The 25,658-nt window shown below is 40.6% G+C and overlaps 2 protein-coding genes across 3 annotated transcripts in view; both read right to left on the bottom strand.

The window, feature by feature from the left end:
* The window catches only part of Magi2 (membrane associated guanylate kinase, WW and PDZ domain containing 2), a 439,692-nt gene that overhangs the window by 20,341 nt on the left and 393,693 nt on the right, over positions 1–25,658 (bottom strand). The window lies entirely within an intron of this gene.
* Positions 12,890–14,646, bottom strand: LOC104871008. Of its 2 annotated transcripts, XM_010636836.2 has the most exons (3): positions 13,713–14,646; positions 13,371–13,497; positions 12,890–13,239 (listed from the first exon to the last, which is right to left on the bottom strand). In XM_010636836.2, exons 1-3 carry the CDS (start codon positions 13,865–13,867, stop codon positions 12,955–12,957), a joined length of 567 nt encoding a protein of 188 aa, XP_010635138.1. In that variant the 5' UTR covers positions 13,868–14,646; the 3' UTR covers positions 12,890–12,954. The 2 variants fall into 2 exon arrangements, with proteins under 2 accessions (XP_010635138.1, XP_010635129.1); XM_010636827.2 differs by having other exon boundaries at positions 12,890–13,497.

Genomic DNA, 25,658 nt, shown 5'->3' with positions numbered 1-25,658 from the left:
CCGGTACCAAAAAAAAAAAAAAAAAAAAAAAAAAAAAGATCACTTTTAATTATTTAAAATTTACAACTAGGAACGTAGCCAAGTGTCTAAAACTCTTGTTTCTGTTCGAGTTAATTCAGATTGTCTCTCCGTGCATGAGAACAGCTGAGCTATGAAATTGGGCTGCATGTTTTCTTGCAATAACGAGAAGATAATATTCCTTCAGACCATTTAAGTGACATCACTACCGATAGGTTAATTGGAAATAAAAATGTAAAGCTTCCTTAAATGACTAGAATAAAAAGCCTCTGGCTTATAGTAGCTTGGCAGTGCACTTTTTGAACTCTCCTACTCCGCATTTCAGGTTAATAACTGGCTGATGAACGTAACTGCGGCTGCTCTCAGAATTCACACGTGTCGGTGGCCAATCAACTGCTTCCTAAAGGAGGCTGAGTGTCCTACACACATCTCCATGCCCAGCGCTCTCATTCTCTCTGCTCCTTTTTCAAATTCTTGAAAAACACTCCTTCCACTAGTGACACGCATTGGGTGGTGAACAGAAGTACAATTGGATGGGAAGGCCGAGGGCTGACTGCGGCTGGGAGGCTTGTGCAAGAGGGGCCTGCCTCGTTCACAGCCTGGAGGTCCACTCCATACCACCTAAGAATTTCGTAATTAATTATCCTGAAAAAGGCAGCCAAAGTGATATTGCTCTATCATGCATGCCGATTAGATTCACATTATCTTTACTTCTCTCTGTGAACATTTATTTTTATGCTTCCAAATACATGCATTTAGATTTCTATCTCTATTCAGAGTTCTCCATTAATCACCCATGAGCTTATTTTGCAGTGTGAATCACCCAGTTGAAAAAACATTGACCCTTTACAATAATTAGCATTTACTGAACATAGTCTTATGCTAGATTTTTCCCAGTCAGATTAGCAGCCTTCTCTCATTTAATTCTCAAATGGACAAACAAACCCTCAAAGGCTAGAAGAAATGAAGAAAAATTCAAATTAACTCTGGAAAAGAAAATTCTAATTAATATGTTTTTCCCCCCCATGGGGAGGTGATTAACTAATGAATAATGCAGAGTGTGTGCCATTGGTACCAAGACAACACATTAATCTTTGCATGATTAGTATTTAGCTTGAGCTGTCTGATTCTACTTAAAATGACATCTAATTGAAAAATATAGCAAATTTTAAAATTAAAAAATGATTACAGTCAAAGATACATTGTCATGAATCTCCCTGAAAATACTTCCCCTTACTTTATACACATATATCCTGTTGCTCTTGCCCCTTTCAGAAGCAGTCCTGAAGGTCCTCTTCCTTCATGTCTTTAGTTGCTTTGTCCTGGTTGCTCAGTGGAAACATTTGCCTTTCTGGGTCATTTTGATTTTGAGGAAGAGCCAGAAGTCACACGGTGCCGGATCTGGTGATGAAGGTGGATGAGGACCTGCACTGTCACGTTCTCATGAGCTCGCCTTTCCATGGGCTGGCACGCAGCAGCAGCTTTCACCGTATTTTTGTTTGTTTGGTTTTTTTTTGGTACTGGGGATCAAACTGAGGACTTTGTGACTGTGACGTAGGCGGTGGCACCGCTGGGCTAAATCCCCCCTCTTTGGTACATTTTCGATCACACCTCTTAAGACAGAAAGAGCTGTCTCAGAATATGGCAGGACTGATAGGATATGTGTATTCAAAACAGGCTGGCGGTTTAATGACAATAGTCTTTTCCGGTAGAAAGTATTTAACAATTGAAGCATTCATGGTATATTGTGATCACATTCGTGCAGCTCTTAACTTGGGTTGGCCAGGCACTTTAACACTTCGTGCTCAAAATGGTCTCAGTCCTCTTCACAAAGTGGCCCTGTTCCTGTCTTCCACATCGTTGAGTGTCTGGTCTTCTGTCCCAAGCTGGTGTCTCGGACTGTGGCTTTGGTCACCTCTTCCCTTGTGTCTCCTACATGATCTTGTCATCTTTGGATATTACTCAGTGGCGGCCATGCAGACCTGCCTGGCTTCACCATTATATTGCTTTGTGGGGCACCGATTCCTCTTGTTCTGCCCCTGTTCAGTCTTGCAGTGTTCTTGGTGTGGTGGCTGCATTTACAGGATTTTCAAGGCTGGGCCCTTTGCCATCAAGAGGACTGGTACAGACATGTGAGTGGAAATCATAATTCACCACCCTTCCCAGGAAATCATCCTGAGGGCTTGTCTTGATGGAGAATCCTTGTTTTCTCATCACCTTTGTTTTCCAAGGATATCATATTATTAATGCAGCTGGTGTGACTGAACTGTCTGTAGTCACCGAGGTATAGATGCACAATTGATTTATTTTTCCAGTAACTGCCACCCACTGTGTTCTGCTAGCCCCCATCCCCTTCCTGCTGGGTAGCAGTCCAATCCCATTATTTTTTCAATATTTTTAGCTATTAAAAAGTCTAGTGCAGATAGCACTGCAAGTTTCAAGACAGCTGTCCCTTCTCACTGCAGACCAGACTGAAGACTCAAGCTATTTAACTGGAGAAAGAGCCCCCTACCTCGCCACCACCACAGCCCCGTATTTTTCATTCTCATCCCTCCAGTCCTCCGAGGAGCTGTGATAGCAGAGTACAGCCTCTTAGGAGATCTAGAGTTGCTGGTAGCCAGTCTCCTCTCTTCTCTGGAATCCTTTCTCTGTGCTGTGAGCATTCATTTTGTGCTAGGGACCTAGAGATATGGTGGGAATCGAGGCAGACAAAGGTCGCTCAACTCAGGGAATTTAAATTCAGCAGCCACACCATGATGTGTTTCTCCCAAGGGTGCTGCGGGCCACTTCTTTGGAAGACCTGAGGGGATCCTCCTTTGTACTAGGAGGTCGTGGTGACACTGCGTCTTCCTTCTCTTTCCAGTACCTCTTTCCTCACAGATAATCCAACTTACACCTCCCCAGTAGGGGTCTCTTCTACAGCAAATGCCCATTAGAAAGACAGTTTTCGCCCCAAATGGTCTCTAATATTCTTCTGAGCCTTGGGAAGTGGTGGGAGTGCAGGCTGCTCCAGAATTTCCTACTTCCCTCAGTCTTTCTCTGCAACCTACATCCTATCACCGTCTGTGCTAGGTCATAGGTTTGTCCCCCGCTAGCAAGGCAAACATCACCAGTCTCCCATGGGGTAGGTGACAGCGATGGCTCAAGCACCCTCAGTCTTGAAGGACAAGTAATAAAGCCTCCTTTGTTAGAGGGTCTGGCGGGGGGAGAAGAGATGGTGGACAACACTATGCAAACTCTGCTTTTTCCTTACAAAGAAGCTCTTGTCTCTGCACCAGGAGACCCCAGGGAGGGCACATCAGTGGACATTCCTGCGGGATGGCAGCATCCAGCAGGCCCCACAAGGAGGCGGCTGGCCTCACTATTGGTGATTGTCTAAAGGAAATGGGAGGAACTTAGAGTTTTATCTTCAGCTAGGGCCCCAGTTACCATTTCTGAAATAACTGGAAAGATCTGGGTTGGGAACGTACATCATGATGCACATGCAGGTGAAGCTCACAGATCACGCCTTAATTTTTACTTATTCTCACTGTCAATAATTAACAAGTGATTTTATTTTTGTTTAAGTCCCTGTTAGCCAAAAATTAAAAACAAAACAAAACAAAACAGGTTAGTGACAGAATTATGCATAAACAACAGCAATGGAATTTGCTTGGATCAGGAACTCTGGGCTTGCGCCTTGCAGCTGATATCACCTGTTAACTCACGGGTGTTAAGACACATCACTGCCTCTGTAGGTCTCAGTTCCCACACCTGAAACTGGGAACCACAGCAGCGTCCATCTCTCAAAGTTGTTGAGAAGACCATGCAAGGTAATCCCAGTGCCGGACACATTGTAAACATCCACTCAATGCTATGTTAAGTTTTATTGTATAGGAGGCTTTAAAACTCACTTTAAACTTGACTGTATGAAATAGTGATATTGGGGTTATCTTCTTGAATGATAGTTAAAAATGTATTCATTGGAAGTTTTGGCTCTCTGAGGTCAGAGAAGAAGTCAGTAAAGATCTCAGACTACATCCAGACTACATCCAGATATTTCTTCACACTGTATTTATAGCTGCCTCTCTACAGCTATACAGGGGGTGCCTCGGTTCACAAACTCAACTCTCTCCATGATTCTGGTCACAAACCGAACTGGATGAGAACCAAATCAAATTTCCTCATAAGGTCAACATGGAAACTGAACACTGAATTTGATCTGGTTCTTGCCCAGCTCGGTTTGTGACCAGGATCGCAGAAAGAATCAAGTTTGCGAACCAAGGCCCCACTGTTCTATCTCTACAGCAGAGTTGAGGAGCTGCGTCGGACTCTGTCGGGCCCACGCAGACAACATAGTTACAGAAAATGTCTGCCAACTCGTGGCTCAGAACCTTAAATTTAGGAGGGACAACTATTCGCTTTGCGTGACTTGTGCACTAATGGGCCTGTGTGTGTGGTACAACACACACCTGTCTTTTGTTGAGAACTCTTTTCAGCTTTGTAAGTCTATGACAAAAGTGTCATGCTTTTATTAACATTATGTAATAATTAAAAATATCAAAGGGGAGAATAATAAAGCATCAACTTGATTTTAATTGGATCAATATTATGAGATATTTGCTTCAAACTATTTTTGCACAGAAAAGAAGACATTCAAGATAGCACTAGAGTGTCTTATATGCTTCCTGGATTTATTTCCCTCCACACAAAAGTAGCCAGCATTCTGTAGGTGGTGTATGTCTTTCTTTATTCCTGTTTTTTATGACTTTTACTACATATGTATATATCGGAGAGCTATATATAGGGCTGCAAGTTTTAAATTTTTACATAAGTAGCACTGCATATGTGATTCTGACTTCCTTTTCACTCATAAGTTGTTGAAAGATACCCATATACAGTGATTCACTCATTTAATCTACGATATACTATCCCATCATACAAGTACTCTACAGTTTATATTCTCTGTTGTATCGATGGACATTTAGGGTCGTCCCCCCGGTGTATTTGCGATGAAAAGCTATGCTTCGCTAAACACTGTTGAGTGTGCATGACCACAGTAAGAGCAGACACAACAGTGGGGCTGGGGATCTGTACGGTCCGCGTGTGGCTACAGATGTATCTGATGTCACCACATTTCTCTTCGACGGGGCTGCACCAGTTTCCTCTATCACCAGAAGGGGAATGAAAGCTCCCAGCACCCCTATCCTTGCCGCTGTCTGGAGCTGTCAGCCCCTTAGCTTTTGCCAGTCTGATGGATGTAAAGAGTGCCTAATTGCTCTAATTTGCATTTTCCTGACATTAAGTACCTTTTTAGATGTTTATTAGCTATTTGGGTTTCTTCTTCATTAATTTCTTCTTAATGTACCTTACTCATTTCCCTCCACAGTTGTCATTTTGTTATGAATCCATACCAGTTCCTTGTTATTTATGTGTTCTAGATAGCATGGCTTTATCCCTGTTTTCACATGAGAACCCACTTTTGAATACAAATTATTCCCCAAATGTTTAGGTTACACACAGTGAATAAGTATCAGAATTTCAGGTTGAAGAACAGTACCTATACTTTATCTCTCCATTTCACTTGTGAAGCATCATGAATTGAATTAAGTACCAATTACTAACTCAAATATTTTAATTGTACTTTGCAGACAAAGGTTTTATTAGAAGTTAATCCATAGCTGTTTAAGAAATCTTTATATAATGAAAGGAATTTTTCTTAAAGAATAAAATTAGTCAAATAAATTAAAGTGGAATTGTTCTAGCCACCCTACTATTTTCTTAGTGAAATATTTAGGAAATAATGGAGTGGCAAGGGAATTTTTGCTCGGTGTTATATATTTAATAACGGTCCATTTAGTACCCTACCCAGGAGTAGATGTCAGGATTATGTAGAGAGAGCTTTTTAAAGCTACTCTTTCCCCTTTCACATTGAGATAAGTCTCCAATCAAGTCTGAAAGCAGGAGCACATCACTAAAAGGGCAGGGCTTTGACTTCTGTAATAAGAAAACCACTGATGCCCCTATATTATAACAATATATATGGAACTGCATAAAATCTGACCTTCCCCAAGCTGTTATTGTATAAGTCTCCTTAGTGAATTAATAATTAAAAATATCAAAGGGGAGAATAATAAAGCATCAACTTGATTTTAATTGGATTAATATTATGAGATATTTGCTAAAAACTATTTTTGCACAGAAAAGAAGACATTCAAGATAGCATTAGAGTGTCTTATATGCTTCCTGGATTTATTTCCCTCCACACAAAAGTAGCCAGCATTCTGTAGGTGGTGTATGTCTTTCTTTATTCCTGTTTTTTATGACTTTTACTACATATGTATATATCGGAGAGCTATATATAGGGCTGCAAGTTTTAAATTTTTACATAAGTAGCACTGCATATGTGATTCTGACTTCCTTTTCACTCATAAGTTGTTGAAAGATACCCATATACAGTGATTCACTCATTTAATCTACGATATACTATCCCATCATACAAGTACTCTACAGTTTATATTCTCTGTTGTATCGATGGACATTTAGGGTCGTCCCCCCGGTGTATTTGCGATGAAAAGCTATGCTTCGCTAAACACTGTTGAGTGTGCATGACCACAGTAAGAGCAGACACAACAGTGGGGCTGGGGATCTGTACGGTCCGCGTGTGGCTACAGATGTATCTGATGTCACCACATTTCTCTTCGACGGGGCTGCACCAGTTTCCTCTATCACCAGAAGGGGAATGAAAGCTCCCAGCACCCCTATCCTTGCCGCTGTCTGGAGCTGTCAGCCCCTTAGCTTTTGCCAGTCTGATGGATGTAAAGAGTGCCTAATTGCTCTAATTTGCATTTTCCTGACATTAAGTACCTTTTTAGATGTTTATTAGCTATTTGGGTTTCTTCTTCATTAATTTCTTCTTAATGTACCTTACTCATTTCCCTCCACAGTTGTCATTTTGTTATGAATCCATACCAGTTCCTTGTTATTTATGTGTTCTAGATAGCATGGCTTTATCCCTGTTTTCACATGAGAACCCACTTTTGAATACAAATTATTCCCCAAATGTTTAGGTTACACACAGTGAATAAGTATCAGAATTTCAGGTTGAAGAACAGTACCTATACTTTATCTCTCCATTTCACTTGTGAAGCATCATGAATTGAATTAAGTACCAATTACTAACTCAAATATTTTAATTGTACTTTGCAGACAAAGGTTTTATTAGAAGTTAATCCATAGCTGTTTAAGAAATCTTTATATAATGAAAGGAATTTTTCTTAAAGAATAAAATTAGTCAAATAAATTAAAGTGGAATTGTTCTAGCCACCCTACTATTTTCTTAGTGAAATATTTAGGAAATAATGGAGTGGCAAGGGAATTTTTGCTCGGTGTTATATATTTAATAACGGTCCATTTAGTACCCTACCCAGGAGTAGATGTCAGGATTATGTAGAGAGAGCTTTTTAAAGCTACTCTTTCCCCTTTCACATTGAGATAAGTCTCCAATCAAGTCTGAAAGCAGGAGCACATCACTAAAAGGGCAGGGCTTTGACTTCTGTAATAAGAAAACCACTGATGCCCCTATATTATAACAATATATATGGAACTGCATAAAATCTGACCTTCCCCAAGCTGTTATTGTATAAGTCTCCTTAGTGAATCAAGAAGGAAAGTCTCTGTGAACACAGAAAGGTATGACATACTTTTTATCCTACTGTTTTAATGGTTTCACGTTCTCTTGGATATTTCTTATGCATTTCTATTTTTTCTCAATGTAAAATTTATTGTTGCTTGGGTACCTGGCAGAGAAATTAAAAATTTACATGTATAGACTGACTATTCTTCTCTTAGTTCTGTTTATATTTTCCTTACCTATTTAGGTGCTCTGGTGTTCAGTACTTGTATATTTATAATTGTTAGATATCTCGATAGATTGACTATCCATATATATCATTATATAGTGATGTCTCTCGTTACACTTTCAATGTAGTCTTTTTTTGTCTGAAAGGAATATAGTTCCCTTCACTCTCTTTCCATTTGTGTGGATCATCATTTTTTCAGTTCTTTCCTCCCAGCCTAATTAATACCTTGAAAGCTTCTCACCAGGGAGAGCCGAGCCTTCTCCCTCTAGATTGGAATGCTCACTGCTTATCTTCATGCTTATCACGTTGAGCCAGAAGTCCTGATCAGAGCAATAAGTCAAGAGTAAACCATAACGTGCATCTGAATTGGAAATGAAGATGTTAAAGTACCTTGGGTAGCGTATGACATTGTCTTTTAAATAGCAAATACTAAGAATCCACTAAAAGTGGTTGGAACTAATAAATGAATCCAGTTGAAGGATATACCGTTAACATACCAAATCAGTTGTTTCTCTCTACATTACAATGGACATCCCATTTTTAAATTCATAAAAAATGCTGAAGATAAAATGTTTAGGAAAAAATTAACCAAGAAGGTGAATGTTCTGTACATGGAAGGATTTTTGTTTTATAGTTTATAGTACATTGGTGAAAAAAACTGAAGTCTAAAATAAATGGAAAGATGTCCTGGATTCATGGATTGGAAGAATTAATATTGTTAAACTCTCCACACTACCCAGAGATCTGCAGAGTCAATAAAATCCCTATTAAATTTCTAATGGCATTTTCCAAAAAAGAGAAAAACAAATCCTTGAATTCATACAGAACCATAAAAAACTCCAAATAGTCAGAAGAATAACTTTGAGAATGTAGAACAGCATGGGAGGCATTACACTTCCGGATTTAAAACTGTATTGCAGAGTTTTCCTGTCGAAAAAGTTGGTACTAGAGTAAAAATAGATTCACATACCCTAGAAATACAACCATGTGTATATGGTCAACTGACCTGTGGCAAGCGGTGAAGAGTACACAGTTAATGGTGTTGGCAAAACCAGGTATCCCACATGAAAGAATATATATCTTACACCATGCACAAAAAGCAATCCAACACAGATTAAAGACTTAAATACAAGACCCACACCTATGAACTTTCTGAAAAGATACAGGAAGTCAGTTCTGTGACACTGGTCGTGGCAATGATTTTTTGGATATGACAACAAAACCAAACCACAGCCACAAAGGCAACAATAACTCGAACTGAGGAGGTTCTGCCCAACCAGGAGAACAATCAACTAAACGAAAGCCAACCATGGAATGGGAGAACATATTTGCAAACCACTTATCTAATAAGGATTAATATCCAAAATATATAAGGAACCCACACAATTCAATACCAAATAATAAATAACCTGATTAAAAAGGGGGTAAAGGATCTCAGTAGAGATTTTCTCAAAACAGAACTGTCATATGATCCAGAAATCCCACCTCTGAATACTTGAAGAAAATGGAATCAGTATCTTGAAGAGATACCTTTGTATTCCCATATCCAGGGCAGCATTATTTGCAGTAACTAAGATATAGAAATAATCTGTGCCCACTGACAGCTAAATAGATAAGAAAATAGTGGAATACATCTGCCATACACATGATAGAACATTACCCTTAAAAACAAAGGAGAGCCCTCCATTTTTGACAACATGAACTCAGAAAACATTATGGTAAATGACATAAATAAGATACAGAAAGACAAATATTGTATCATGTCACCTATGTGTGGATTCTAAAGTAAAACTCAGAAAAAATAGAGTAAAATAGTGGTTGTTGGGGGCTTAAGAGTGGCAGATATGGGGCGATACTGGTCAAAGGTCCAAACTTTCCATTATGAGTCAGTTCTAAAGATCTAATGTATAGCATGGTAATTATAGTTAATTACGTTTACTTGAAATTCGCCAAGAGAATAGCAAATTGGTCTCACCACAGTACAAAAAGATAATTATGTTAGGTTAGGGACTTGCTAATTAGCTTGAATGTGGAAACCACTGCTCACCTTACTTATATGGAAATGTCACATTATATATCTTAAATATATAGTGTTTTATTTGTCAATCATATTTCAATAAAGCTGGGAAAAATATAAAAATAAAATTATATTAAGCTTATCCCCCCAAATAAATCACAGTTTGGTTCCAGACTCCAGTGACCTCTCACAAAACTGCTGACTTCAGTTCTAGTTAGGACTCATAGAATTTTGCCAGATAAGAAGCCAAAGGAAAAGTCACAGCAGGGTCACCAAGATTAGTTACAGAAAACAGGGCAAGGACCCAGCATGCTGTCCTTCCACGTGATTTTCTCAGACTTCCCATTAAGCAGTGGAAAAAGCCTTTTACAAACGAAATTTTTCTGGAGAAAGGCAATCGGTAAAACACAAGGGCTGTGTGGCTGTGTCTGGAACAGGGGTGCATGGAGGGCCAGTACTTGGGTTCCTGCCAAACTCACCCCATCTCTCCCTGCTTCCTGAGGGTGTCTCTAATCTTTCCTATATGGGGAAAGGTCCACGTCTTTTTGTCCTATTTTATGCCCCCACTGTCAGAAATTGGCCTTCTCTTCCCTAATATCTACCCACTGAAGGCCCATCAAGAGAGACCCACGCAAACGCCACCTCCTCTGAGGAATCTCCCAGGGTGTAATTTATCTGTATCAGTCCTACTGCAGATGATCGTGTCATTTCATAAGCACCCCTCCTCTCCCTTGTTTTTCCATTATCCTTATTCTTAGTTTATCAGTGGCCTGCAATGTACAATGCAGTGTTGGGCAGTTATATTAATGATGCATTTAGTTATTAGACAAGCTCTTCAAGGCAGGTACATGGCTCTTAACATTTATGCTACTCTGCCACCCACAGTGCTTTGCAGGTTTCTCTGCATATGCTAGAAATGTTTATTTTGATCAGTAGTGAATAAATATGTGCTCAGTCACTTAGATGTAAAAGCATGGAAAAAGTATCCCAGAATATATATGGGCTGTGACTGTTTCACGCTTGCATGCTTCTGAAAAGAACTTTATACAAGTATTTAGTGCTATCCTAACTCACACTGGGAGTTGAGAGCAAAATGAATCTACTGGAAGTTTCATTTTCCTGGCAGTCTGAGGGTAAGGAGGCTTCAGATACTTCTCTGAGATGTTTGATGTGTGAATCACGCTGGGTCGCACAAGCACAGCCTGAGCCCAGTTCTGTGTCATTGAGACACACCTTTGGCTCCGCGTAGCACCTTGGGTTGGCACACTTTTGGGCTACTGTGGCCTGAACCCTATTACACTGGCTGGTCGTGGCCAGTGTTCCTAGATAGCTAGGAGTCCTCTTCCTTGGCCCTGCTCACGAGGAATGCAGTGGGAGCGGCTGATGAGATCTCTGCAGAGGACAGGATGAGGGGAGGAGCTGTGCAAGGGGACCGGAGAGAGGCCGTCACACTCCTTGCTACGAGCTAAACTCCGGGGTTGTGGGGCGTGCAGAGTGAGACGGGCGCTGTGAGGCGTCCAATGCCATGGCGCCCTGGTCTTTGAGACAATTTAGAAAACGGTTCTGAGGACCTGTGAGGTGGAAACTGTGCCAAGTGAGTGGAGGACGGAGAGGATGAAGATGTTTTCGCAGGTCAAGGTACACACAACCTAATATTAACGTTCACGATAAAGTGGAATAAACGACATGCTGCGACTGAACACTTTGAGGATGGATCTCTACCTGAAACCATATCTAAAGGCCCATTTTTTTTTTTTTTACTGTGGATTGAAATGTGGAGGTTTAACTTCAACCCTTTTCGAAGAAAATGCAAGAGGTGATTGATATATACAATATTTAAATATGAATTTATTAAACAGTGAAAGATGCACTGCCATGAAGCCCCCTCAGAATTCTCTCCCTTCAAACACAATTATCCCATGATTGTTGCTATTCTCTGAAGCAGTTCTGCAAGTCCTCTTTCATGAGCATCTTTGTGTCCAGTGATTTCTGCTGCCCAGTGCCATCCAGTGGAAAGGCAGTAAAAACACAACGCTGTGTCCTTGTCACCTTATTCATTGGATCTGGCGCTGTGTGACTTCTGACTCTTCCCCAGAGTCAAAGTGATCACGAAAGGGAAGTGTTTTGAATGGATTCAGGACTCCAGGGCAGTCTCAAGAGCACAGCTAAGACACTCATGAAAGAGGACTTCCGGAACCGCTTCAGGAAGCGGTGAGAACCCCGGGATGGGTGTTGACAGAGACAGGGATAATGGCAATGTGGTTGGTTTTTTTACTGTAATAAATTTCTATAAACATTCGCAGTACTTTACAACCACACTTTATATGACTTCATGAAAGAACTTCTTAAAGCACAAAAATTCAAACAGCACAGCATATTGTTACATAAAATATGTAACTCCACAAAATGTAAACATTTTAGGGACTGAACATAAGGCCTTGACTATGCTAGGCAAGCACTCTACCACTGGGCTGCACTCTTAGCCTGAAAGATATTTCAAAGAAAAAGTTTCCACAAACTCGGGGAAGATATTTATAACACACACGACTAACAAAAATTTAATATCCAGCAAGTAAAAACCAATAAAGGAAAGACTACAATAACAATAAAAACGTGGGCAACAGACATCTTTCTCTCTGTGCAAATCACAGAAGAAGAAAATTACTCAAACACAAAGAGATGTTCATTAGTAATCAGGAGAATTAAAACCGCAATGATAAACTATTTCATATCCACGAAGGTAACAGAAATTTAATATCAATTTTATATCAAATGTTGACAAGACCTAAAGCAATAGGGACTCATGTACTGCAACGTAAAAACACACATATTTGAAAAACAGTTTGAAATGTTTTCTGGCACAGTTTTGCAAGTTTGAAGTTGCTCAGACCCCAAAGAATTCTATTCCTACGAAAGCCCTTTACAGAAAATCTTTAACAGGATGTCTTTAACAGCAACATTTTTAATGGAGCCCGCCCACCACGGGAAAGTGATTTATATATTTTTCGCTTTGACATCTTTTATAATAATGATACAACCACAATGTGTTTGTTGTAAGAGCAGCACGGAAAGAGCTCTTCATCTGCATGGGGCTGGGCTGGGCAGCAGTGGGGAGGGACTGGCCAGGGCTTCCTGGTGCAGTTGCAACTGGTCCTCCGCGGGTGACAGGGACCCGGGACAGAGACGGACAGAGCAGAGGCTCCACTTGGGAAGAACAGGATGAGGAAAGACACGAAAACACGTGAAACACGACCGTGTGTCCTGGGAACAGCGATGGGTGAGGCATGAGTTGGGAGCGTAGTGTACAGAAAGGTGGGAACCATACCGGGCCAGATGAACTTGGGAGCGTATCTGGAATTCAGCCTGCAAGACAAGGCAGACTGTTGGATACTTCTGAGGAACCCAGGGCTTTCATCGCATCTGTGATTTAAGAATATAATTTTGGTAGCTGTATGAAGCATGAATGGGAGAAAGGAAAGGCAGATGGGATTTACCTGGAGCCTGGAACAGTTCAGAATAATGAAGACAAAGGTCTGCGTTGCGGCAGTGTGGATGGGATGAAAGGACAGGGTGCATAGTTTGGTGTCCCATTTCCTTTTCCTCAAGGTTTGTGCCTGTCCACTTCCGGAAGGACACAGACTGAAGCAAAGTGCATCTGTTCCCTCCTGGCGAGCCCCCGCTCCGCAGTTGAACAGTCGCTCAGCAGCTTGCCCCCAGCCCCTCTGATATGAGGAACACCTCCCAGTTTCCCCCAGCCCTCTCTTCCAGAGTTAGGAAGCCACATTTGAAAGCAACCTCTGCCTACACTCCATTAATCCTCCTCTTTGCTTACTTACATCTGCCCTTCATTTCCTTCTCTGGCTGCCAGTCTCCCAAGGTCATAAACATAAGCAGAGGGACACGAGCTGGTTGAGGAGGCCTTTTTTCTTCGGCAAGAGGATAACATTGCTGATACTGTCCTAAAGACTAGTGGTAGATTCATCACTGACATGGTACAAGAAGAACTGGTGGCTGGTTTGAAATGGAAAACGAGTGCCTTGGGCGTTCACCAGGAAGTTGACTGTTCAGGGTGGGCATCCAGAGCGAAACCAGTCCTTAGCACCCGTACCTCCCTGAGACATCGCCTGCCATGGGGATTGTGATGCAATGGGTCCCAATACAGAGACAAAGCACTCACTGAAAAGCATCTTGTCAAGTTGAGCTACGGAGGAGCAGGCACTGTCATGACTTTTTCCTCCTTGGGATGGAGGCAGCAAGGTCATTTCTGAGTTCAACATGGCAGGGAGGAGAAAGCAGCCATAGAGACAGGAGGTAACACGGTCTGAGGATGCTGATTGCTGATAAGGGTAAAACTCCTGGGTCAGCCCAGAGAAAAAACATGACCAGCCCGAGACTCACATGTAAGAATATAATGCCCAGGGTCACCTGTGGGGCTGCACATCACAGGGCGTCCTATGGAATCTAAGAAAGTGACCTCACAGAAGCGAAGTGTAGAAGAGTGGTCAGCAGAGGCGGGGGTGGTAGGGAAAGAGAGGGGTTGGCAAGCTGATGGCCAAAGGGCACATAATTATCATTGGAGAGAAGGAATAGATTCAAGAGCTGTACTTTCTAGCAAGATGATTGCAGTTCCTCATGACTCACTGCATTCTTGAAAACCTCAAGGAAAGTGGATGTACTTGCTCTCACCACACAGGTGGTAACGATGTGGAGGTGCATGTGTTAGTAGTGACGCTCACCCCTTCCACACTGTGCATATACCTCAAAGCAGCATCATGTACACGATACCTACATAGGATATTATCTGTTAATTTGACTGAAAAGTTTTAAAAAAAGAAGGCTGGAGCACTCAGCTCTCTGTATGTTCTGAACTGCTCTGCCATGCCAACCAAATCTGGTATGAATCCAGGATCAACATGCATTTCACACCGTCTTCTGATCTAAACCCACAAGTGGAGGTGAATTGGGCCAACGGAGTGACCGCAGAAGAGGGAGAGAGAAACAATGACAACGAATCTCAAGCAGGCAGCTAATTCACATGAACACCGCTCTGTAAAAAGGAAGAGGGAAGAAATTTTAACTGACTCACTGACAAAGACAAAGAAATAATGGTTTAGAATAAAAGAGAAAACAACACTCAGTCTTCCAATCATGGAAGAGGCAAGTAAAATGTGTTCTTCAGGGCACAGCGGTGTCTTGTAAACTCTTTCCTTCTTTTCCATAGGAGGAAAGGGATTGGATAATTAAAATGCAAGGACTTTCCTCACTTCTAACTGATTCAGTTGCGTGGATGTCTTTGCATGCCAAGATGCAGTCCTGACGCTGACCCTCAGATTCCTTACCAAGCCTTTAACTAATCCTCCTGGGAGGCTGCTTGTAAAATGGGTGAAGGCTGGGCATCCACTAGAAGAACAAACAGAGCGGGAGACGAGCCCTCTCTGCACATGATAACGAGCCCCTGAATAATCCACAGGGAGCTGTTGCCCAGCAGCGAACGGATGTCCACTCCTGTGGCTTCTCTAATCAACACACCTAGCTCCCTCACTCCCGGAAGCAACCATGCATCTCATTTCACGCAATGTTACTAGGTTAGGCCCCCCAAAGCACAAGGTACAGTAGTAATAGATCTCATCTTCGCAAGAGGTTTCGCTTCTCCTTAACAAAGGGCCCGGAGCAGAGCCCGAACAATAGAGCAAGAGTCTCTCACTGGCCGACTGTCTGAAGGATGAGCCAGAGATGGGCGCCAGCAGGCATCTGATCGACTCGGCTGCCCCCACACGGGAAGGTGCTCGTTCATGGCTGTCCGGGCTGAGTCCCAGCACCCAAGCTGACGAAACACCGTAATGCAGGGGTCCTCCCGTGATCCATCCGAGCTCATCGACTGCCTTATTCTCCCAGGCAGACTGCTTCAGGGCCCCCTTAAGTACTCTTCATCGCTCTTCTCTCTTGTTTGGTTGCATCAGCGGCCAAGCGCACTCATCTGCACTGCCCTGGTGGGCTGAGCTCTGCAGAATCCGCCGCCGCCGCTGAGCTCTGCTTGTCCCCGCCGCATCCTTCTCCCTGTGCCTTTCCTAATGGGCGCCTGTGCACCTGTCTTGTTATCTTTATTCTGTCATGTTTTGTACAACCCGAGCTCTTCACGTTATTTCAGGCTTGACCTTATTTTACTTTATTTTTATTCTTCCTCTGTCATCCATGCTGGTGACAAGAAGTTCATGTAAGAGGAAAACAAGTCGTGAAATGTCTCATAGTTTAAGACTAAAAATTGTTTTGAAGACACAGTGGGACTATTACATATACTATCTCACTGATACTGCAAAACCCATAACAATTAAATATATCATAAAAATGGTGGTGTGTTTAATGTAAGGCACTTTATTAAAAAACAAAAACTACAAACTAGCTGAATTTCCACATGTATTCTTGGTTGTTTTGTTCTGTTTGTTGTGGTGCTGGGGACTGAAGCAGGGCGAATATTAGACGAATGCTCTACACTGAGCGGTACCCTCCACCTTTCAAAAACCACAGTGGATATTTAAATTAAAAAAGAATTATTACAGTGAAAGACACATTGTTATGAATCCCCCTCCAAGCTCCCCCTCCACCTCAAACACACTGATCCCACTGTCCTGGTCACTTTCTGAAGCAGTTCTGCAGCCCTCTTTTGTGAGTGTCTTTAGTTGTGCTGTCAAAGCTGCCTCGGTACACTGAGTGGAGTCAAAACATTTACCCTTTCTAGTCATTTTGATTTTGGGAATGAGCCAGAAGTCACACAGTCCAGATCTGGTGGATGAGGTGGATGAGGACACACCCTCATGTTTTTATGCGACAGAAATTACAGTAAATGTTTCGATTAATGACACATGGTGGTCAAAATATATGGTGAATGTTTAAATTAAAAAATGATTGCAATAAAAAACACATTGCTACAAATCACTCTCACTTTAAAACTGCAAATGCACAGAATACAAATTTACAACAGATTTGTTTTTCTCAGTATGAACACTGTGAGACGTGTCAAACATTTTGAAAGGTCTGCGAGGCCTTTTGGACATCTCTGCGTTTGCCCCTTCTGAAAGTGTACCGGGCCCGCGAGAGCAGTTTCCATCGCTGGGAACCAGAACCCACTGGTATGGAAACAGCTTCTGTCCTCCCCCTACAGCCACTGTCCCCTCACTCTTGGATCTGTCTACAGCAAATGACAAAAACAAGGCGGCTGGACTTCTCATGATGCCTGTACTAAATGAAAGAAGTTTTCATTTAGCCTGCATAGCTGTGTTTTTTTAGTTAAAAACTTTCAAGTCCAGCCATCTTAAAAATACAGTTTGTCTTGAGAAATTCCATTTCCACAGGCCAGAAGGTGACCTGGGGCTCTAGAGGCGATGGCTCCCTTCTTTCACTTAACCTCCCTTGCCAGCTTCTGTGGTACGTGGATATGTGACACCTTCTGCCCCTTGTGAGACACAGCCGAGAAGGGCTGCTCTGGTGCTGACCGGGCAGAAGACGAGAAGTCATGTCCTCCTTTTCTCTGCCTAGGACCCGGGAGTGTGCAGGAACCTGGTGTCACCTGGGTCACCTGGTGACCATATCTGGGCCTTGCAGTTCTCAGGCAGGGCTGTAGCAGTGCTGAGCACTCAGTAGTGGCTTCGTGTGCAGGACCCACACAAGTGGGGACTGGCCTTGGAGAGGAAGGAAAGGAAGTGTGTGACACACAACCTCAGGGGGCACATGTGACCCTCTTTTGGGGCTCCTAGATGGGTGGCTTCCTGCCAGCTCCAAAACTGGAATTAGTTTTAGCTAGTATAACCTGGAATGTGCTCTGGGTTAGCTCCAAAATATTCCCCTAAAGTACCTTGGAGAGGTAAGGGTTGTGGGAGGTAATTGGATCATGGGGGCCTTATAATTACCAGCGGCTAACCTATTTATGAATTCATTGCTCATTGTGGTTAGGAGACTGGCTTGGTTGGAAGAGACAGGTCACTGGGGAGATTACGTGGAGCCAGTTGTCTTTGGACTGGACCCAGTGAAAGCTGGGAGCCAAATAAACCTTCCTTCTATAAGCTGTGGGTACCAGGTATTTTGTCACCACAATGGCTAACACAGAATGCTACTTAAACTTCTGTTTCTAGCAACATGGTGGCCTCCCTATGCTGAATAACCTTGCCACTGCTGACCAGGCAAGAGGTAAAGGACGCTCTGATGTCAAAAACAAGGTGAAAATAAGACTCTTGGCACACAAATGCCAAAGTTAGCTGAACCTAGAAAATACTAATTACTGGGAAAACCTCGAGTTTCCATTTTGATGGCTAGGCAACAATGACAGAAAGTCAAGCTTAAGGATAGCAGAGACCTGCAACACTCAGAACTCAAAAGACTGTTCAAAAGATGGCAAAAATAATTGTGAAAGACTGAGATAGAAAAGGTGGAACTAATACAACAGGAACAAAATAAAATGACAGAATTAAATAAAAATATTCATAAACAAAATTCATATAAAGTGCCTGAATGATCTTGGTGAAATACAGTGTTAGAAATACAAAATCCAGTTCATAGACCAGAGAAGCATATCAAATATAGAGACAGAAAAAGATTTAAAGCAAGAAGATGAAAGAGATGTACCAGAGAAAACCATTGTTCTTATGCTAATAATAGACAAAGCAGACCTGAAAGCAAAAAAGCATTGGCAGAGATATAATAGCTCACTTCATAATGATATGATTCAATTCACCTGGAAAATAACATAGATACCTTAGTATCAAGCAACATGGCTTCAAAGGATACAAAGTAAAAATTGATTGCTCTTCAAAGAAAAATTCACAGAGCCATTGGCAGGATAAAGATTTTTAAGAACATAGCTCAATATTTCATAGGTCAAATATATAAAACTTATTAAGAATGTAGAAGAGCTGAATAGTGCAATAACCAGGCTTTGCTCAGTGAACACACCACCCTCCACAGGTACAGAATGATGGTCTTCTCAAGTACACATGGGTTGTATACAAAAAGAGTGAATACATTAGGCCAAAGAACAATCTGCAACAAATCTGAAAGATCGAAACCCTATTGGGTATATTCTCTGAGGACAAGGGAATTGTACTAAAAATCAAGAGTATAAAACTAACCAGAAAATTCCATACATTTAGATACACCTTTTAAATAACTCACGGGGCAAAGAAAAAATCATAGAGGAAATTATAACATATTTAGCATTTAAAATAATGAACATGCTATGCTGCATATTAAACTGCAACCCTAAATTCATACATTGTTGTTTGAAATAAAGAATGCCTAAAGAATGTGAGCAAGCCTTGAAAAAAGCATATTGGAAATTAGAATGCATTTAGAATTTAAAATAATGATCACAATACATGATAAAATTACAGTCTAAAACTCATACATTATTAGTAGAATGCAGAAATCCAGAGAATTACTGCTCTAAGCATCCAACCAAGGAGCAAGAAAAAGGTCAGCATGATACACTCAGGAAAATTGGTGGAATTAGATGAAATGTTAAATATAAATAAACACAATGACTGATTTATAAGCTGGTTCTTTGTAAAATAAATGGACAAATCTCTGCCATGATTCATACTGAAAATATATAAAAAATAGTCAAATGAAAGAGGGACAGAAATATAAATGCTGCAGACAATAGAAATAGGAGACGCTATAAACACTTGGAATAGTGGAGTCTGTGCAGAGTATGTTCTTAGCCTGAAGAAGACCCTGGGTTCAGTCTTAGCACCACACCCACACTTAAAACACAAAAGAAACAAAACAAAACAAACCAATAACAAACTCCCTCAAACATCGATAACTAAGATGAAATATGCAAATTCTTTGACAGATGTACTCTACTAAGTATTCAAGTACAATTCTCAACTTATAAAGTCTTGCCTAGAATACAACAGCAACAACAGAAACAGAAAGGATTATTCCATTGCTCATGTTATAAGGCTAGTGTAATGTTACTATCAGAATCATTCAAGGATCCTACAAGAAAAGATTTTAGGCCTAGCTTACTCAGGAATGAATATATATTAAATAACTCTACAGGAAACAGCAGAGCTGAATTGAACAATACATAAAAAATGATGCATCATGCATAAGCAGGGCTTTTCCTAGAAAATCAAGAATGACTTAATAAAAAAATCCATTACTATGATTAATCACATTAATTAACATGTTAAAGAAAAAAGATCAGGTGATACTTTCTATTGATGGTACAGAAATAGATAAAATTCAACAACTACTTATAATAAACTCTCCTAGCATATTAGCAGATGGAAACATTCTTAATCTGATCAAGATGATCCACAAAGTCCAACTAAACATCAGGTTTAACAGTGAGGTGTTAAAAGCATTCCCTCTGAGATAATAAATAAAACAAGAGTGCTTGTTTTGAGCATTTCTACTCAGCTTCGCATTTGAAGCAGAGCCAATGAAGTAAAAAAAGATAAAGACATGAGGACTTAAAGCACACAAATAAATTTTTGTTATTTCCAGGAAGTGTGATTATTGTATAGAAAATCCAGAGCTACACAGGTAAATTAGCCAAATTAATAAGACAGCTTAGTAATTTTGCACAACACTGTTGATCAATATAAAAAAAATCATTTTTAAAAATTAACAACTAACTGAAAGTGTAAATAAGGACTAAATGGTATAATAGATAATGTGAAATAGGAAGAAAGGGGTCAAAGGGGAAGAGGAAATGGGCAGGGCAAGGGACAGGAAAGAAGGGAATGGAATTTATATAAGACAATGAAAAAAAAAGGAAAAGTCTTTGTAGCTAGGTTGGGGTGGAGGGGTTGAAGGGAAGGCAGGGGCATGGGGAAAAAAAAGAACGAAGATGGATTATGTAAAGGTGCAAATTTCCAATAATGAATGTCATTATATTGTATACATTAAATGTACCAATAAATTAATTAAAAAAACGAAAATGCTTTATTCAGAGGAAGTACAAAGTTGGAGGACTGACAATACAGGAATTAAGACAGAGTGGTATTGGTGAACAGCAGTATCAATGGAACAGAATAGAGAGCTCAGAATAAGCCTACAAAAACACAGTCAAGTGATCTTTGTCAAAAAGTGAAGGTAATTAAAAAGACAGAAAACAGTCTTCAAACTGGTGGTGCACCAACTGGATGTTCACATGCCAAAAGAACCAAAAACCAAACCCCTCCAAAAGAGTCTAGACCAAGACCTTACACCCTTTCCAAAGAGAAAAGTAACTCAAAATGAATCACAAATCTAAATGTAAAACAGAAAACTATAAAACTCTTAGAAGAAAACATAGAAAAAACTGTAGATGATCTTGGATTTGTTGATGACTTTTTATATGACTACAAAATCCATGAAAGAAATAATCGCTAATCTGGACTTGATTAAAATTAAAAAATTCTGTTCTCTAACAGACATTGCCAAAAGACATATCACAGACGGGTAGAGACTGTGACCTACCTATTAGAATGACTAAAATCTGAACACTGAAAACACCAGATGCCAATGAGAAGGTGGAGCACTCATTGCTGGTGGGAGTGGAAGACGGTACGGTCACTTCAGAAGACAGTTTGGTGGTTTCTTACAAAACTAAACACTTTCACCATATGGTCCAGCAACTGCAAGCTTTGGTATTTCTTCAAAGGACCTGACAATTTATGTCCACATAAGAGCCTGTGTATCGATCAGTTTTATTCAAAGTTGCCAAAATGTTGAAGTAACTAAAATATCCTCCAGTAGATGAGTGGGTAAATGAACAGTGGTACATTAGATACAGGAATATCACTCAGCACTAAAAAGAAATGAGCTATTAACCATGCAAAGACACGGAGGAAAATTAAGTGTTAATTAGCTAAGGATGTCCACGAGAAAAGGCTACCTACTGTGTGATTCTGACACTGTGACATTCTGGAAAAGGGAAAGCGATGGACATAGTAGTAAAAAGATCAGTGGCTATGGGGAATATTGGGGGGCTGATAGATGGGACATGGGATTTCTAGAGCAATGAGAAAACTCTGAGCGATGCTATGGCCATGAACAATGTGGTATCAAGAGTGAATTCGTTTTTTTTTTTTTTTTTGGGTACCAGGGATCGAACTTGGGGCCTTGCACTTGTGAGGCAGGTGACAGAACCACTGAGCTAAATCTCCGGCCCCCAAGAGTGAATTAATTGTAACCATGGGTTTGGGCAGTCACTGTGGTTCTGTCTCGGGCAGGTAATGCATATACCGTTCTGGGAGCAGATGTCAGCAACAAGGGAAGCTGTGCACCTGAGGGCAATATCTACACTGTCCCCTCAATTTTGCTGTGAACATAAAACTATTCTTAACAAATGGAAATTGAAATAAAAATTGCATTAAAGGAAAAGATCATCATGCACCCATGTATTTATATACAGATTTAGAAAATGCCATATTTAAGAGCAAAAATAAAGCATATAAAGTATCTAAAAATAAATTTAATATTTTCAGGTCTGTTGTGACAAAAACCATAAAAGTTTATGCATGTTATACAAAAACCTAAATAAATGAATTATAAAATGTGTATAGAAAGACTCAACATTGTAAAGACATGTTTTCTCACTTTTATATGTAGATTTCATTTAATTCCAATACAAAGACAAACAGTATTTTTGAGAATTCTAACAAGGTAATTCTAAGGGCAAAAGCCCAAGAGCTCACAAACACTCCTGAAAATTCTGATGTGTCTGGGATGGAATGGAGGGGCTGTGTCCATCAAAACTCCACACTCAGGAAAAGTAAGGGTGGTGCCCATGTAGGTCAGAACAGTGGAAAGAGTCGATAATCTGGTCATTGCATATATAGGAAGTTTATTATGGAGCTGTGCTGTACACTAGGAAGAAAATGAAGGATTATCCCTTAAATGGAAATGTGACATGCCATTATCTATATGGAAAAATGGAAACTGGTAAGAAATCAGTTCTAGGTGATTAAAGATGTACATTTGAAAGGTAAAACTATGCAATTTGTTTTTTAATGAGATAGGGTCTCATTTTGTAGTTCAGGCTGGCCTTGAACTCACTGTGTAGCCCAAGTTGGCCTTGAACTCTTGGCAATCTTCCTGCCTCGGCCTTCCAAGTGCTGGAATTACAGACATGTGCCACCATGCCCGGCTCAGTTTTTTGAAGATATAGAAAAAGGTACTTAAGAGTGCTTGATGAGAACTGATTTCTCAAGCAAGACATGGAAAATGGAAACTATAAAAAAAACAGTAAAGTCAGTTATGTGAAAATTAAGACCTTGTCTTTACCAAAGATCATCAGAAAGAAAGTGAAACTACAGGACATAAACTGGAGTTAGATATTAACAGCCTATTAATGAAAAACTATCACCAACAATATAAAGCACTTCTAAAATCAATATGAAAAGAAGAAATAGTCAACAGAGAATGGAGGAAAGAGAGGCACAGGTTGTTTTCTTGTTGTTGTTTAATAGAGAACACAAGAGTCCAATTAATGTAAGAAAAGATGATGAACATGATTTGTAATCAAGAAATGGAAATTCACACCTAACTGACAGGTCATTTTCCATCTGCCAGAATGAAAATTTAAGTCCAAAATATAAATTTTGTGAGGCTATGAAGACAAATTTGTTTACACTTTTGGTACAAGTATAACTTTGTACAACCACCTAATATTCTTATGTTACTTAAACGTGTGTCTTCCTAGATATATGGTTCGGCCTAGAAAAGTCTTTCATATATGTAGCAGGAAGATGTACAAGGATTGTATTAATTAGCAAAAACTGGAAAAATCTGCAATGTCTGCTGAAGGGTAAATCTCAAGTAGAGAATGGGCAGATATACAGCTATCATGGTTTATTGCATATGGACTCAGTGAAATAATTTATGGCAGTAAAAAGAAATAAACCAAAGCTTCCCGTACCAACTTGGATAAATCTTACAAATATAATGGAATAGAAATTGGAAGAGGGGGCCAGGGATTTAGCCCAGTGGTTCAGTGGTTCTGCCACCTTTCTCGCAAGTGCAAGGTCCTGAGTTCGATCCCTGGTTAAAACAACAAAGAGATTGGAAGAGAATTTGGGAATGGGGGAGACAGGAGGGAGGGAGAGTTGGGGGAAATAAAAAGGCTCAAGATGTGCTATGTAGGTACATCGACCAGCTCTGAACAGTGAAGGCATCGCTATGTGTCACAGACATACTAATGAGAGAAAGGGAAAAATAATAAAAAGCAAACCACAGAGTAACATGTGCGGTATGATTCATTTGTATGAAGTCCATAAAATGTGCAAAACTAAGGGATAGGGTGGAGAGAGGCACACAGAAGGAATGTCAAGGTCGTCTTTATTTAGGCTGCTGGTTTGCTCTGGGATTGGAGGGTGGGAGGGAAAATGGAATCGAAGGACACCGGCAATGTCTAACCATCGATTCAGGGGTGCTTGAATCACTGCTAGTATTTTATTTCTACTACACATGTTAGAGATATCCTTGGAAACCCAGGCAGCCCCGTTTCACCTTTTAAGAACAGACCTTCTCTCTGTCTTTTAATTGCCTACCAGATGTTTACTGACGCACTTAGAACTAGTATTTCTTTGCTCCAAAGGCCTCACATTTGGAGACAACTGTATCTCTAAATTTCTTATATTCTCTGCTTCGCTGAGTTTCACCAATAAGATATGCTGTATGTTCATTACTCTTTGCCCATGTGTTCTATTTAATTTCAATTATTAATTAGACAACATTTCCAAGAACATTTTGCCAGAGATTTATTCATCAATTATGAAAATTTTACCTGCCTCAAATTTGTTAGGCTATTTTACAAACAAAAAAGTTTTCCCTTTACAAACACAACTAGTAATGTCTTCTCATAATTTATTATACTTTTCCTTAAAATCTGAATGTCATTTCTGTTTCTTTTATGATATTAACCTTTTTGCATAACTGAAGAAAAGCAGTCAGGCATGACAATTAATGTTATTTCCCATTGTCCTTATTTTTGGCACTTACACATTTTTTGTTTTGTTGGTTCAACTTTTTTTTTAAAGGTGAGAATCAAAGCCATAAGCTTGTACATGTTAGGCAAGTATTTTCCCACTGAGTTACACCCCAACCCTTAAATTTTTATACATCAGTATTAATTGGTGTTGAAAAAGCATCTTGCAATTAAAATCAAAACTTGCTGCTTTCCATTTATGTTTTGATAAAGTAAACATTTTTGTTAATCCACATAGATTTTCTTGGTGTTTATTATACTTGTACTATTCTACCCACTCAAAGTTTATTCCATGACTGACCTGTGCGGGAGCTCCCGGCCTGCGCGGGAGCTCCCGGCCTGCACGACAACAGACCAGGAAGGCCCCAAAGACCCCAGAGGGGGTTTTTTTCAGCTGCCTGCCTGCCTGCCTGTCTGCGATCACCCGGCGGCGTGCACGCGAGCTCCCGGCCTGCGCGACAACAGACCCAGGAAGGAAGGTAGCCGCGCGGGCGCCCTTGAAACACCCACATGACGCCCCCTCCCGTTCTCAAAACTCCTGATCGGGCCAGTCCTTAGACCAACTCTGCAGAGGCATAGGTTCCCATGAAGGGTAGTTTTCTGAGCTCCGAACTTTGAACATCTTTAAAGAAAGGGCAGGGGAAACCTGTAATAGAACGGAGTGGAGTTCAACCCTGAGGGTAAGGAAACTAAAGTTAGGCCTTGTAGATTGTGTTCAGTCTCAGTCGTGAGGAACAGCCATTGGCTAGCTAAGACCAGGGGATTGGGTTCCGCATATGACTGTGCATGTGGTATAATATGAGATCAGAGA

Source organism: Fukomys damarensis, unplaced genomic scaffold, assembly GCF_012274545.1.
Source record: "Fukomys damarensis isolate Sample0158 unplaced genomic scaffold, DMR_v1.0_HiC HiC_scaffold_4, whole genome shotgun sequence".
NCBI classification, from domain to species: Eukaryota; Metazoa; Chordata; class Mammalia; order Rodentia; family Bathyergidae; genus Fukomys; species Fukomys damarensis.
Note: the sequence above shows the minus strand (reverse complement) of the source record. Positions and strands in the feature narration are given on the sequence as shown.

Bases quoted from the DNA above. Each gene is read 5' to 3' on its own strand.
- LOC104871008 (XM_010636827.2), bottom strand. From the start codon at position 13,867: ATGTCAGTGATGAATCTACCACTAGTCTTTAGGACAGTATCAGCAATG. The intron at 13,498-13,712 runs GTAAGTAAGCAA...TCCTTCCGGAAG, and splicing joins GAAGGAAATGAAGGGCAGAT to TGGACAGGCACAAACCTTGA.